Genomic DNA, 15132 nt, shown 5'->3' with positions numbered 1-15132 from the left:
TACGTAAAGCCATTGAAACGGTACTTTTACCCCTCAAAATACAAAAGTGAGTGTTTAGAAAGGTAATTTTCCCTTAAGTCTTTCCATTTTCAAAAATACATAATATGCAACTAAGTTAAAAAACTGAACAAGTTACTCACTCTGTCCACCTTCTCTGCTCTTCTGAGCTTTCTCTAAAGGAATAGACTGCATAGCTGACATAATCCTTTGAGCAATATTTGATAGTGGCACTTTACAAAGGTCATGTTCTATGTACTCCTTGTAACTCTCCATTTTTCTCATCAACCCTGAACACAAGATATCACATATGTATTATACATGAGACATTAAGATCATGAAACAATTAGCATGTACTCCATCAGGCTAAAGATGGAATGGATAATGCATATATAATATCTAGTATACCCACTCTCTACCCAGAGCAGTGGTTCTCAACCTGCGGCCTGCTTGCAGCCCAATCAGCACATAGCTGCGGCTCATGTAACATCCTCAGAGCCATACAAGTAATATAGTGTGGATGTGGCCCACATAATACAGAGATCTGCATATGCGGTCCACAATGGTTAATAGGTTGAGAACCGCTGACCTAGAGACTTTAATATCACTATACAACCTGATAGTTTCCCCCTACCACCAGGTATGCCCATTGGTTTGTCAAACTGTTTCTTATGAGTACTGGCAGCTGCCAGTAATTTAAGAGAAATAAGCACTGAAGCATGATTGAAACAGTTTGATACACACTACCAGATTTTCAAAAAGAGGTAGTCATAGCCTTTAAGAGGTGTATTCAGTGGCACACAGTGCCTTTAAGAATCAGCCTGACAAGAACTCCAAATCAATGTCATGTGTGTCTTTGAAAAATCTCCCACATTGTTTTCTAATGAAGATCTAAAATTAATGCCTGCATATAGTCATTACTTTCTATCCTTACAGTAAAGCACAAGCCTCTATAAACAGTTTTCAAGTCTTAAGGCTAAAAGCAAAAACCTGAGAAGGCTGAAACATCATTAAAAGATGGAAAGAAGAGCTGATTATTTAGACACAAAGTTCAGCATTCTTCCTAAAATAAAGATCACTAAACAAACACTGTAAGTGTTGATGTGATCAACTACTGCCAGAAAAAAAATTACAAGACATTAAACTCTGCTTTTGACAAATGATTTTCAATTGTTCTCTGATGTTTAAACCTCCACATATATTGCTACTGGTCTCGAATCATATCTTTCAACTGACCTGCATTTAATCACATTCTATAATATCTAGATGCAACATAAGTACAGAATGTAAATCACATGGGCTACTGGGGAGCAAGAGAAGCAAGATCCTTCATGTCAGTAAAGAAGACTTTATCAGTGCAAATTATACAGGGAGATTCAGACAATAGGGGTAACATTTTGAACCACATACAAGACTGATACTAAAAATGTACATAGTATTTCTAGGGGTCATCGCTCAACTGGGGTTCAAACTCCATAGTACTGGTGGATAGAACTGGCAGTTCAGTAGTGGTTAAATAACTTATTCCCATACAGAGGTCTTGACTATTCACTGGCCACTCTTGGCTCCCTTCACATCACTAGTACATGTCCAAATCAAATTCTATTACCACACAGAAAATGTTTTCTCTCTCTTTAGAGGGAACAACTCATCTTAGCTCATGATCATAAGCATTGCAAATGCTTCTCCCCCCTGTCCAGGATATGTCCCAGGGCAAGAATGTAGTCATGACCAAGCCTCTTTTCCTACCTTGGGTAGAAAAACAACAGTCAAGACATTGTTCCTTAGGTGTGTAGCTTCTCCCTAGAGGAAGAGATTTTTAAATGCAGACTAACTTTTTCTCTTGTGGGAGGGGTCAGTCTTATCCCAGGTGGCAAATCTAGATTAGATTTAGAATTTGACAGGCAAAAAGGTACAATATACCATGGATCAGAATATATAGAAATGTTATGCTTGTCGCAACCAATCCCACCATTAACCTGAAACATCCTTACGTTTGCGGATTTAAATCACTTAATATTAAGGACATAAATGCACCCATTGCGTTTTCTCTTTTTAATAACGGGTGTAGGAGGACACATTCCATTAACTTGTAGTGTTTTTACCCTTGATATGATTTATTGATGATTATAGTCAAGATGATTAAACATTTAATAGGATTCAAAAAAGACAGTGCAGACTTACAAACATCAAATATTTTAAAGTACTTAATACTTTTAACAGAGGCTGTGCTCTTATACATTTAAACATGAAAAGTAATTGTCAAATACAATTTTACAGTTAAAAACATTTAAAATGTTATTTATACACTAAAAATAGTTACCTGCAGTTATAAAGATAGTCATTCTTAATTTGCTTCCCTTTATCAAATACGTATTTATAAACATATCTGTATATGACCTGAGAGCAAGTAGAATTGTTGCTCCCATCAGGATCCAGATCAAATGGACACAGTAGAGAAAAGGCACCATAACTGTGTGAAATCACATTTAATTCTCTTTAATCTATAACAAGTTTCTTATACTGTTTGCTACACATATCTTGGGGTTGCAGTTGATGAGTCAAATATCTTTCTTATTAAAAACTGAATAAGTCTGGCAATTATTAAAACATTCTGAAATTTGTGTTACTACAAATTCTAGAGTGAGCCAAAAAAGAAAGAGATCATAGCAGATTAATTATCTGCTGAACACAAACATCTTTGGGATACCTTGCTACAAAAGGAAAGTTCAAAACTCTTCCTAAAATCTTGAATTTCTAAGAGCAAGAGTCTGGAAGAGTAGCAAGAAGAGCAATCAATTAATCCAAGGGATTTTGGACAATTCGTAGAAAAAAAAAATGCAGACACACTTGGTCTATACCCAAACATGCTGTTACTTTCGCACAACTGCACCTTACATCCTCTCAAAGGATCACAGGACAGAACTTACTGTAAAATTTTACTATTAGGAAAACCATCTGCTTCAGAAGGAAGCATACTATATTCAACAGTCATTCCTTGGTTCCAACCCCTAAAATGCCTTCTCTGCACTCACTTTGCAGATCACATATGAAGAGGATTTCATAACATCTGAAGACAAAGGAAAAGCATATCATGGAAGCAAGAATCTGCATTTTACTCTGCACATTAAGTACTAGAGGCTAATATGTAGTCTGGCAGTATCTAGATACTTAATGCATTCCCTCTCTTATAAAGCAAACTCTCACAAACTGAAGCATGAACCCGAAGTCTCTGTACGCCAAAAACTATAAAGGAGCTTACAGTCTGTTCTTGATAAGGCTGATAATGATGTATTAGTTTATCAAATAAAGCACTTATCCAAAAGGTTTGTTTTCCTACTGAATCAAAGAAAAGTCTACACTAAATATTTCCACATCTTAACAATAGAACAAAGATGCATTTAATGTTTAATCCTCTAGACCAATGGTTTGAGCCTGAGACTGATGCTCGAGCTTCTCCACAATATCTTTCAAATAGTCTTCATCTTTGAAAAAATACACATACAATTTTCTTTCCATCTGATGCAGGGTATTTGTCTCTAAAACCTTTCTCTTGGCCTTTACATCAGCAAGAAGATCCATAATAAGCTGATTTAGTTTATTTAAGTTCACTTCCAGTTGATAAAGTTGCTCTGTTAGGTCCTAATAGAAATTTTTTAAAAAAAGGAAAGTTTATTACATTTGCATTGTTGACACATGAATTCAACTACAATATAAAAATATTTTAGTTTTTGGAGGCAGGTTTGCACAACACACAGGATATGCCTAATGAAAAGAAGCAAAAGTATGAGGTACAAGGTAATTAATCTCATTTGATTTGTAGAATTCATCTGGGCCAGACTGTAATACCTTTACACTCACACTGAATAGTATTTTACTTTACAAACAGTTCCACTCAACTAAGTGAGATTACAAGTAGAGACAGCTAGTATTTAATGTGAACAAGGGTATCAGAATCTATCCATCTGTCTGGTATTGGATCAAGATGGTAGAACAACAATTTTACTCACATTAGAAGTAGTTACAATTCTAAAAGTACTCCTTGCACTTAGACAAAAATAAAGCTTCATAGATTTAAACTGGAACCAGATTATTGGCACCTGTATTTTTCCATCTTTCACTGCTTCATAGCTTATCTTAATCTTTTTAGCGTAGGTAAGCTATTCATTTGTTATAAGGACTCAATGCAAATGTCTAAGCTGCTTCTGTTGTTATTAGTATTATATTATCATGGAGCCTAGTCATGGGCCAGGACCAGATTACATTAGGAGGGGGTGTGGTGTGAAGGAGCAATGCGGGGTGCAGAAGGAGACTCAGGGCAAGGGGCTGGGGTGCAGCAGGGGGCTCAAGATCAGGGTTAGGGTGGCTCTGGGGTGGCAGCGGCACGCAGCAGGGCTAAGGCAGGCTCCCTGCCTGCCCTGGCCATGCGCCGCTCCCAGAATTGGCCAGCATGTCTGGCAGAGGCTCCGGGGGGTGGGAAGAGAGCATGACAGGTGGCTCCGCCACACACTGCCCTCGCCTGTAAGTACCACCCTCGAAGCTCCCATTGGCCGCGGTTCCCCATTCCCAGGCAATGGGAGCTGTGGGGGATGGTGCCTGCAGGTAAGGGCAGCGCATGGAGCCCTCTGCCCTCACCCGGGGCCGCAGGGACGTGGTGCTGGCTGCTTCTGGGAGCAGCGTGAGGCCAGGGTAAACAGGGAGCCTGCCTTAGCCCTGCTGCACCATGGGGCTGGCAATCCCATGGACCAGACTGAAAGCCCTGATGGGCCGGATCTGACCGGTAGGCTGTAGTTTGCTCTCCCCTGCACTATATAAACACAGAACAAAGACATTCTTAGAAAGAGTTGCTGCCAGGAAAAAAATATTACTATAGATTTTTAAAGTGGTAGTATAACATTGTATTTCAGCCCATATATTTCCATCAAACCATACCACAGTAGCAGGAAAGAAACATCTTAAGGTTTTCTATTAGAAATTCACAGATGCAATTTATGATAAAATAAACTGATGAAATACATACCCTGCAAAGAGGTATACATCAGTTGTTAAAATGCCATGGCCAATTACTATGACCTATATCTGATGATAACACATTTGGAAAAAAACTACTTTTACTTCTTTAATACTAAAGGAAGTATTAATTAGTGAAATATATTATTTTTATCTATTTAACTACATGTTCAGACCCTTTTGTCTGTATAACTAATCATTTGCAAAATATGCTTACTAATGCAGCAATACTTATAGTTCTACAATAAGGACTTACCTGGTTACTAAGCAAGATCTTATTTCCTCCACAATACAGAGAGTCACAAAGTGCATCTAAATCACTATCCAGCTTAGACAAAAAGAGAAATTGTTCTTGAGAAGATACTGCTAGCTGATCTTGCACTGAAGTAATATCTTGCTTTAATTTCTGAGCCACTTGTTCAATGCCTTCATGTGTTCTGAACAATTGTTGTTTCTGATTCTCTCCTTCCAAAAGCTGGTATAGCCTACAGTGACAAAAATTAGAGATGTAATATTCATCTTTTAAAAAATTCAGTACGCATTTATGCCACCAGTTGATTAGTTAAGACAGAGCTTTTTCCACATTCATCTCTGGGAAGTCATTCTGTTGAAAAGGCAAGTACAGGCCTGCCCAACAATGTCAGAGTGATGTGTCTTGCTAACTTCTGAGCTGCTCCCGGTCACTTCTAGACCACCCTAATTTTTTGGTTTAAGCCTTGGTTGGTTGAAGTCTGAAATATTTCAAGCTCCAATTAAAGGGACACTATCAACTTGAAATCTAGTCTATTTAAAATAATTAGTTTAAAAGTAGTTTGAGGACAGTACACCTATCCAAGTCCTACCGCCAATTTTTGTGCTTTAGCAAGCATTTTCTTATATTTGAAAAAAATAATTCTCCGGGGGGGGGGGGGGATGGAGAGGCCAACACAAGCAAGAAAAATGAATGTATAGAAAGGTAAAGAGTGAAACTAGCTACAAAGTACTTTCAAATATATAAACTAAAAAATCAGTAAGATGTTTTTCCTCTATTCAGTTGCAGTAATCTTAGGAATTACTTGTATAATAGATGCTAAAACTTATTCTGACAGGAGTGAATTTTAAGATAATTCTCTAATGGCAGAAATTTTTAAGTATCCTTAAAAAATATACAGTACTTGGGAATTTGTAACACATGTTCCTTCCTGTAAATGGTAGAACCCTAGACACTCAACTGCTAATCTATTTAAAATGTTATTCTTTACTTTTGGGACACTGATGCATCTGAATGTAGTACACTGTTACTGCTCTATGTTGCCATAAATTTTACTATTTTAGCAATACAATCAAATATTGAATATAAACAACAGTATTAAAAGATAAAATCTTTATCACTTAGTAGTTTATAGATCTGTAGAATAAATTATCTTGCACCTCTCTAGTATCCCAACCCACTCATATTGCTATACCTCCTAATTTGAATCAAAACAAAGCCAGTTTTGTACATTAGGGCCTACATTTTCAAATTAGGGTCCCTAAATCTAAGTCCCTATTTTGACATCAAATAAAATATGACCTGCCAGTAATTTTCCAAGAGTGCTGTGCAACTGTAGTTCACACTCACTTCAGTGGAAATGGGAGATACTGAGTATCTCGGTAAATCAGTCTACTTTTGGACCTTAACATACCACCATGAATCCATACTAATCTTCATAAAATTTTCAACATGGGATTTATGACTAAATATGATGAGGCAACTAGTCCAAAGGTAACAGTTGACTGTATCATTGAGGAGACAGCAGTCACTCAGCAAGTAGTGATGTCTGCTATATTCTATTACATTCTTATAGCATTAGGTGGGAGGGAAAAAAATGTATGTAATCATCTTAAATATTGTACAGTAGAACCTCAGAGTCATGAGCATCTCAAGAATGAAGATTGTTCGTAACGCTGACCAAAACGTTATAGTTGTTCTTTCAAAAGTTTACAAGTGAACACTGACTTAATACAGCTTTGAAAGTTTACTATGCAGAAGAAAAAAGCTGCTTTTAAGCATCTTAATTTAAATCAGGGGTTCTCAAACTGAGGATCGAGACCTCTCAGGGGGTCACGAGGTTATTACAGGGGGATCGCGAGGTGTCACCCTGCTTTGCATCCAACATTTATAATGGTGTTAAATATATAAAAATAGTTTAATTTATAAGGGGGGGGGTCACACTCAGAGGCTTGCTGTGTGAAAGGGATCACCTGCAGAAAAGTTTGAGAACCACTGATTTAAATGACACAAGCACAGAAACAGTTTCCTTACCCTGTCAATTATTTTTTTTTAAGATTTCCCTTTATTTTTAGTAGTAGCTTAGATTAAACACAATACTGAGCTATAATTGGGATTTTTTGTTTTTCCATCTCTACTGTTACCTGACTGCATACTTCCAGTTCCAAATGAAGCATGTGGTTGACTAGTCAGTTCTTAACTCTCAGGTTCTATTGCAGTGGTTCTCAATCTATTTACTATTGTGGGCCGCATCTGATACTATTTGTATTGCCCGGAGAATGTCACATGGACCACAGCTCTGTGCTGATGGGGTCTCAGGTTAAGAATCACTGTTCTACCGTATCATACTTACTGCTAACTCCGAACAGTCGAAACACATGAGTCATGCCCCCCAAAATCATAAGATATGCGTTTTACAAATAAGTCTAATTTTTAAGCCAAAGGTTCCTTTCATGTGCCTTTTGGTTTCTGAGCTTTAAGGGTGCACTCTATTCTTTTCAAGCTTTTCTGCACAACCATGAGGACTTTATTGTTTTTAAATGAAAAAATTTTTATGTAATACTCAGATTCAAAAAGTTGAGGCTTTAAGTAAAACCCAAATACCATGAGACTCAAGTTATGAACATACATGCAGTATTACCAAGGGAGCAGAATTAAAATTGCACAGGGAACCATAAATCCAACTTTTCTTATCTTCTCAGAGCTTCACCATAACGATATTAAAAGAACACTTTGGTTCTTTTGCTATGTATTTTAATAGGTTTTTTAAAAAGGTAAAAATAAGTCTATAAATATACAGTTGGAACAAAAGTCCCCAAAATGTCTCATCAGTAGGGTTTGAATCCTGAACCTACAGCACCCCACCACATTCAAGCTACAGGACTAGATAGCTACATCAGCTAAAAGCAGGAGAATCCTATTATTCCAATGTGGGGCGGTGGCCGCTGGGGCTATGTTAGACCTGGGAGTAATTGGGTGGAACCAAACCCAGCTCTGTGCCCTCCTCAGAAGTGGGGAGGATCCTGCCACAGATGGTACCCTAAAGTAGTGGGATTGGGCTGACAGGGCCTCATCCTTGATCCAGGGAGCAGTTCATTCCAGCCCGGTACTCTCCCTCTTTACCCAGCTCTAGCCAGTACTAGAGATTCCCAGTTCAGTGCGTTCTGCCATGCCAACTGTAGCATGGGCCTGGCCTTAGAACATTCACACTCAGTTATTCTGGCACGCTGCTAAAGTTTTCTGGAGCAACACCATGAAAAGCAGGGAAATGGAAATTTGAACAGTTAACTATTTCATCCAAACCCAAACAGAATTTCATATGACAAGTAAAAGCAAGTGTCTAGCCCCATGGATTTCTTCCTGGTAGGAATTTCAAAGGCCTGCTGCAGTTAATTAGAGCTTCTCAGTAAGAGATTGCAAGAAGATAATAACAGCAAATGGTAGGTAACTTACACAGAGGTCTACTAACTCCCACATAATACTTCATGTCAAAGTTTGACAACCACTGTACAATATTTACCTATGAGACGCAACATCCCTTGAATCAATAGTGTTCCTTGTTACTGCATGCTCAGATATGAGTGGGTCAGACATCATCTCCAGTCTCTGTTCTAGGGCCTTGCTGCTCTGTTTTAGATCTTGTATTATGTTCTCAAGTTGACGATGGATATCCCGATGTTTCCTCAATTCAATTTCATAAGCTAGCTGAAGAAGTTCAAATGATGCTTTTTGTTTTAGCAACTGATTGCATACTTGATCTTGTCTTGATGTATAGTAGTCCTGTCTAGCAATCTGCAAATCAAAATCTCCTTTCACCACAGGCATGTTCAATAGCTGTGCATTTTCCTTCACCAGGGAAGGCAGTATTTCATTATTTATTTGAGTTAGCTGTTTTTTTATTTTTGAAATTTCACTGTTTAATCTAGAAATTCTAGCCTCAAGGTGTTCTTTTCCAAAAGTCTACAAAAAGCAAAACAAAAGTACTTGTAAGAACATATTCAAAGACTACTAACATTTTTATTCATGTTCCATGCTACCATTTCGCATTTTATATGTATATGTGTTAAACACTGTTCTTTAATACCTAAGTTTTTCAGGACAATGAAAATCACAACCATCGAAGGTAGTCCCTGATGACCTCATTCACAACAACGCTAGCTGTCTCTGTACTGCTGAGAAACGGAGGAACCCAAGAGTAGGAACTGGCACATATGTTCTTATCCAAGAAGCAACAAACTTTTAATAAATATGTTTTGCAGTCTCGCTTATCAATAATTATTAAGGCTCCGTGTTTGTCACAGAGGTCATGGATTCCGCAACTTTCCAGGACATCTGCAGCAGTCCAGTGCGGCTGGCCCAGCAGCTACCAGAGCAGCTCGGGCATCTCCTGAGTCAGTAGCACTGACTGCTACTGCTACCAGCAGCAGGAGTTTGGGTGTGAGAGGGCTCAGGGCTTGGAGCCACTGCTTACTTGGGGGAGGGGGGCACTCCTCTCCATCAGCTCCCGCAGCTCCACCCCCGCAGCTCCCAGTGGCCAAGATTCCCAGCCAACAGGAGCTGCAGAACCGGGGCTTGGGGCAGAGCAGAGGCAGCCTGCAGAACTAGGAAGCTGGGGCCACCGCTTCCCAGGAGCTGAGTAAGGAGCCTTCAACCCCACTCTCCCCCGCAGCACCTGCTCTCCCCTTCCCAACACCCATGGTGCTTTCCCAGGCCGCACCCTCTTCTTCAGCACCCGAGGCACCCCCTGAGTCGTGCACCCCCCCAGTTTTAGTGAGGGGTATTTTTAGTAAACATCATGGACAGGTCACAGGCTGTGAATTTTTGTTTACTGCTCGTGACTTTTACTAAAAATACCCGTGACTAAAACATGGCCTTAACCATTATGCCATATGCAAACAATTCTTATGGTACCAGATACATAACTGAGGTTTTAAAGTTGTATGGTGAGGAGGGAAACCACCACTTACACTTTCATAAAGTGATTCCAAAATTATTGGAATTTTATTTTGGAAATTTTTTGAGATATTAGTCTTATCTAATCCATCCTTTCCTCTTGGTTCTATATGTAGCGTTTTCCATTAGTAGTGTGATATGGCCTCCAATCTGATTCCCTCAGGTCAATCCAGCTCCCTTGCACACACTCCTCCCCGACAAATTAGCCAAACCTCCCAACTAAAATGTTTCCTCTAGTCAGCCAAATTTTCACAGACACATCTGATCCTTGTTCCCCCACCACTTTCCCAGCCGCCAGACTTCTTTCCCTCAAGGAATGATGGCTCCTCTGTGAAAATCAAGGGACATCTAGAACTACCATTCAAAAAAGTAAACGAACACAGAAAATCCTGAATGGTCTGGTCAATAAAGATAAAAACCTCCAACTTTTTAGTCAAACTGAACCCTGTTTGTGATTAGCCAGATTCAAAACAGTAACTTGTAACTTTGAAAATTCTTCATGCAAAAGGTAGATGGGATGGCAGGTATTAAAAAGCTATGCTAAACAAGAAAAAGGGCAGGAAATGTTTACTATTTTAAAATTTTGCCCAATATACAATGAAAAATTTTAAACTCAACCTCAGTCTCTACTTGTATTATAATATACATGCAGTAGGCTCTCCATTCTTTCATATAGTATAGATCAATTGAAATCAACACTACATAATCAAAGGACCAACGATCTATTTAAAAATATTTCTAGAATTACTACATTTATTGAAAACTAGGAGACATGGTACTAATAACACCATTTGATACCTAAGAAATTATATTTCGCTAAATGTACCGGAATCTGTTGCGATTTTATTAGTATTAAATTTTGTTATTACCACTAAAGGAAAACAATTCAAGTTAAAAAGTGAGTAATTACCAGTTAGTCTTTTGTTAAATCCAGAGTAAAAAGTCTGGGTTTTGTTTAGGACTTCCACTAGAATACATAATTCTCTTTAACAGCTTACCTTGTTCTGTAAGGATTGAAGATTATTCTCTGCCCATTGTACAGCTGAGCTTATGCTTAAATCTTTAGCTTTACGTTGAATCAGCTGATGTTGAGCACAAATATATGCCATCTGTAGCCTAGCCATCTCAAGTCTCTCCTTGCAGACTTCATTGTTCTCATCACAAATTAATGGCTTGCTTATATCTACAAGTTGGAAATTTTCTTCATTTGAGCTTTCAACCAACTCTGATATACCTTGAAAAAACTGTTTTTTTGTGTATGAAGTAAGTGCAGCAGTGCTTTTCTCTTCCTGACACAAATATTTATCCAAGACAAGTTGGGATAAAAATACTGGATGAGGACCTAAGCCTTGTTCTGAGTCAGAAAAGGTGAAGAAAAAGGTCAACTTCTTAACTCCTTCAGTAAGAGAGTGAAGTTCATTATTTATCTTAGTATTTATAGCAGTGAAAATTCCTTGTCCCTCTTTCAGAATTTTAGCTGCTTCTTCTGCTTCATCATTTAACTTCAGTGACATATGGCTGTTTGTTGAGGACATCATTTGAAGCTTATTACGACGATGAATTTTTAGGTTTTTAATTTTCTGAAGAGCTTGAAATTCTTCCTCTAGCCTCTGAAGTTCTCCTTCGTCCATGCTACTTGATTTTGAATCAAAGGTTTTGCAGGTTTTAAGAACTTCATCCAAAGCCGCCTCTTCTAAAATGGGCTTGCCAGATTTAAGAAGAGCATCAAAAGCTTGCAGTTCTTTTTCAGTTAACACATGCTGCTCATTCACATTTCCACAAAACCACTCCAAAAATGATTTATCTTCCACAGTTTCAAACAACCAGTCAAAGTCTTCTCCATTAAGCTCAGCAGCTTTTGGATAACCAACTTTCTTTAGAGTTTCCACAAATTGATTTCCACTGTTCATGATTACAGGCAACACTTTTGCTATGAATATAGAGATCTACAAGCAGCCTTAAAAAATATCCAAACACAAGGAAAATCTGGAGTCTGTCTGCTAGCCCAATGGTAAATAAAAAAAGTTGTTTAAAATATGTATTCAGGGATTTTAATAAGAAAGGCACTGCACAGAAAAAAGCAAGTGTCAGATCACAAATAAGGAAATAGCACGCTAATAGGATTTGCAGTATATATCAATTCTCCCACATTTACAAAACTGTATTAGTCATCCTTGAATTATAATAACTGGTTTCTAAATATAACCATTCAACAAAAATATTTTCAGTTATTTTGCAATTTTGATGCCAAGTGAAGTCCTAACTTCATCTACTAGCTTAACTTTACTATTGTGAGTAGTCCCACTGATTTTAGTGGGACTACTCATGTTAGACAAGTTAAGCAAGTGTATAAGTCAGGGATCAGCAACCTTTGGCACGCGGCCTGCCTGGGTAAGCACCCTGGCGGGCCGGGCTGGTTTATTTACCTGCCGCGTCTGTAGGTTCGGCCGATTGCAGCTCCCACTGGCAGTGATTCATCATTCCAGACCAATGGGGGCTGCAGGAAGCAGCGGCCAGCGCATCCCTCAGCCAGCGCGGCTTTGCACAGTCCACCTCAGCCAGTGGGAGCCGCGATCAGCCTAACCTGCGGACGCGGCAGGTAAACAAACCAGACCGGCCCGCCAGGGTGCCATAGGTTGCCAATCCCTGGTACAAGTATTTGCAGGATTAGAGCCTGAGAAAACTGCTTGATTTAAATTAAAAGTTTTCCCTACAATCCAGACCTACAATTAGATATCCTAGAATCACAGCAACATTTTAAAACATGGTATTTAAGAACAGATATCAGATAAAGTGTAAAATCTACCAATATTTTATAATGTGATAAAACACAAAAAAGTCATTAGTTACCTTTCACTTCAAAGTATTACTTTTAAGGTTTTTCCGTCAGCCCCTGGAAATTTGTCCTTTAAACCCTTTTTATTTTTCTCTTGACACTCCAATGTCCATCAATTATTTCCTGTTTGGGGACAGGGAAGAAGAATTTCAGTAAAGCCACTTTGAATTAAGAATAATAAGCGCTGTCAACTGTGGGGGCGGGGGGAGGAGAGTAAGTGCACACGTAACCCACACACCTCCTGGGTGTGTCCCATCTAGTGGCACCAGGACCACTTAGAGAGAGAGAGAGATAAAATGAGTCTGCTCTACAGCCTTAGCTAACAGGTAGCTGACTTTTAGCTCATGCGGTAGAGGCTTATGCACTAAGCTCTAGAGGTCCCAGCTTCGATCCTGCCATTACACACGCATCTAAAGATTATAATAATTCATATTTCACATTTAACAATAAATAGGCTTTAACTGTATCCAGTGTATATATTCTGCTGTGCCGGGATCTATTACAATGCAAAGTCTTCAACTCTTTTTTTATATTAAAGAAGGGGCCTGAATAATCGAGCAGCAATTAAAGAAGGCACACTCCACCATGAGAAACACTGCCAGTCTCTCTGGTGCCTACAAACTGCATCTCTAGGCCACTAAACAGTGCTGACTGTAGGCACCCTTATCTTAAAGAAGGCAAACTCCAGATTGTGCTCTTCTGCTTGTTCAGGCCATATAAAGTCCAAAAGGGTTTGTGTTTTTTGTTTTTTTCTGTTTATTACCTTAAAAGTACCAAGAATGTCAAGTCTGGGCCTTCTCTACTTTTCCTGGACTACTTGTTCGGCGCGGGGGGAGGGGAGACGGAAGGGTGCTAAACACCCAGAAATCTTTTTTCTAGGTTTGAGCTGATTAGGTGTTAAAAACACAGAGGTGAGAAGGGATAGTTACTAATTGTGATGTCATCACCCTACTTCTGCCTTCCAGATAGCCCTGAATTTCTGACGTAAGAACAAGCAGGGAAACACTTTAAAAAAGACCCGGGATTACAACATCCTTCAGGACTTCATGACCCACCTAACAAACAAGTGACAACCCCACTCCTGTTAGTCAGTCTGAAGGCCCCTTTCACTCGGCCAAGCAGCCCACCCCCGACAACGCGGGGCCGTTACCGCAGGCACCCGCAGCTCAGCAGACCCGGCAGCGCAGGAGAGGCGGAGGGCGGGAATCAGAACCGCGCCGGGCCCAAGGGCAGCGAGGCAAAGTACGACTCGCCTCCCGGCCGCGAGCTACCCGGCTACCGCGCGCTCCCAAGCAGCAGGGGAGGGACTCGCGCCCGGCCAACCGCCGCCGCCTCGCGCCACGCGGGAACGGAGGACGTTGCCGGCCTGGATGTCGAGAGGCCGCCGCTGCCGCTAGCCCAGCCACCCCTCTGCCAGGTACTCACCACAGAGCTCGTCCCGATTCGGAAACAGGACAGCACAAAACGGCACCGCGACCTGTCTCGTCGTGCCCGAGGAAACGGCCGCGCTGAGGTGAGGGGAGGTAGTTAGCGCGGAGGCCGGCACCCGCGAGAGCGATTCAAACTCCCGCCTCGCGGTGAAAACTGCCCCACCCCTGCAGACTGAGCGGAGGAGGAGGGAGCGGAGCGCGATGCCCGCCTCGAATTCCGATACCCCTCTGAGGAGGACGCACTGGGCAGAGGCCTGGGGCATCCGGCAGGACCAAGCACCGCACTCCACGATTTGTCCGGCACAATGAGCGAGGGGCTGGGAAGACTACAATACCCAGAATGCAACGCTCTCCGGAGTACCGAGTGCCCGGCAGCGACTCAACTCCCCAGCATGCAACGTTTCTCCGTTCTGCATTTTCCGGCGTGAGTTACGTGTCGCGGGGCTAGGGCAACTCACTTAGGGCTTATCTCCATAGGAACCCGGGGACGGGTGACAGAATCGATTGAAATCATTTTTAGGTTCCACATTAAAATGTTAGAAGTTTGCTACAAAAGGAGTTGAGGCTGCAGCTCGCTTGCGCAGGGGTAACTTACAGCCCATATGGTGTGTGGCAAGAGCTTAAGATCCAATCCTCAAAGGTCTTTAGGTGCTTAA

General features: G+C 40.4%; 1 protein-coding gene across 2 annotated transcripts; it reads right to left on the bottom strand.

Annotated features, from left to right (window-relative positions):
* Positions 1 to 2037: 2037 nt before the first annotated feature.
* HAUS3 (HAUS augmin like complex subunit 3) lies at positions 2038 to 14907 on the bottom strand. 2 transcript variants are annotated; one of them, XM_032781082.2, is made up of 6 exons: positions 14472 to 14907; positions 13061 to 13169; positions 11209 to 12276; positions 8778 to 9217; positions 5264 to 5492; positions 2038 to 3639 (listed from the first exon to the last, which is right to left on the bottom strand). In XM_032781082.2, exons 3-6 carry the CDS (start codon positions 12118 to 12120, stop codon positions 3406 to 3408), a joined length of 1815 nt encoding a protein of 604 aa, XP_032636973.1. In that variant the 5' UTR covers positions 12121 to 12276; positions 13061 to 13169; positions 14472 to 14907; the 3' UTR covers positions 2038 to 3405. The 2 variants fall into 2 exon arrangements, with proteins under 2 accessions (XP_032636973.1, XP_074922733.1); XM_075066632.1 differs by lacking the exon at positions 14472 to 14907 and adding an exon at positions 14102 to 14230.
* Positions 14908 to 15132: the final 225 nt, after the last annotated feature.

Source organism: Chelonoidis abingdonii, chromosome 5 (genome assembly GCF_003597395.2).
Source record: "Chelonoidis abingdonii isolate Lonesome George chromosome 5, CheloAbing_2.0, whole genome shotgun sequence".
NCBI lineage: Eukaryota > Metazoa > Chordata > Testudines > Testudinidae > Chelonoidis > Chelonoidis abingdonii.
The sequence above is the reverse complement of the archived record's forward strand: the minus strand, read 5'-3'. Positions and strand labels throughout refer to the sequence as shown.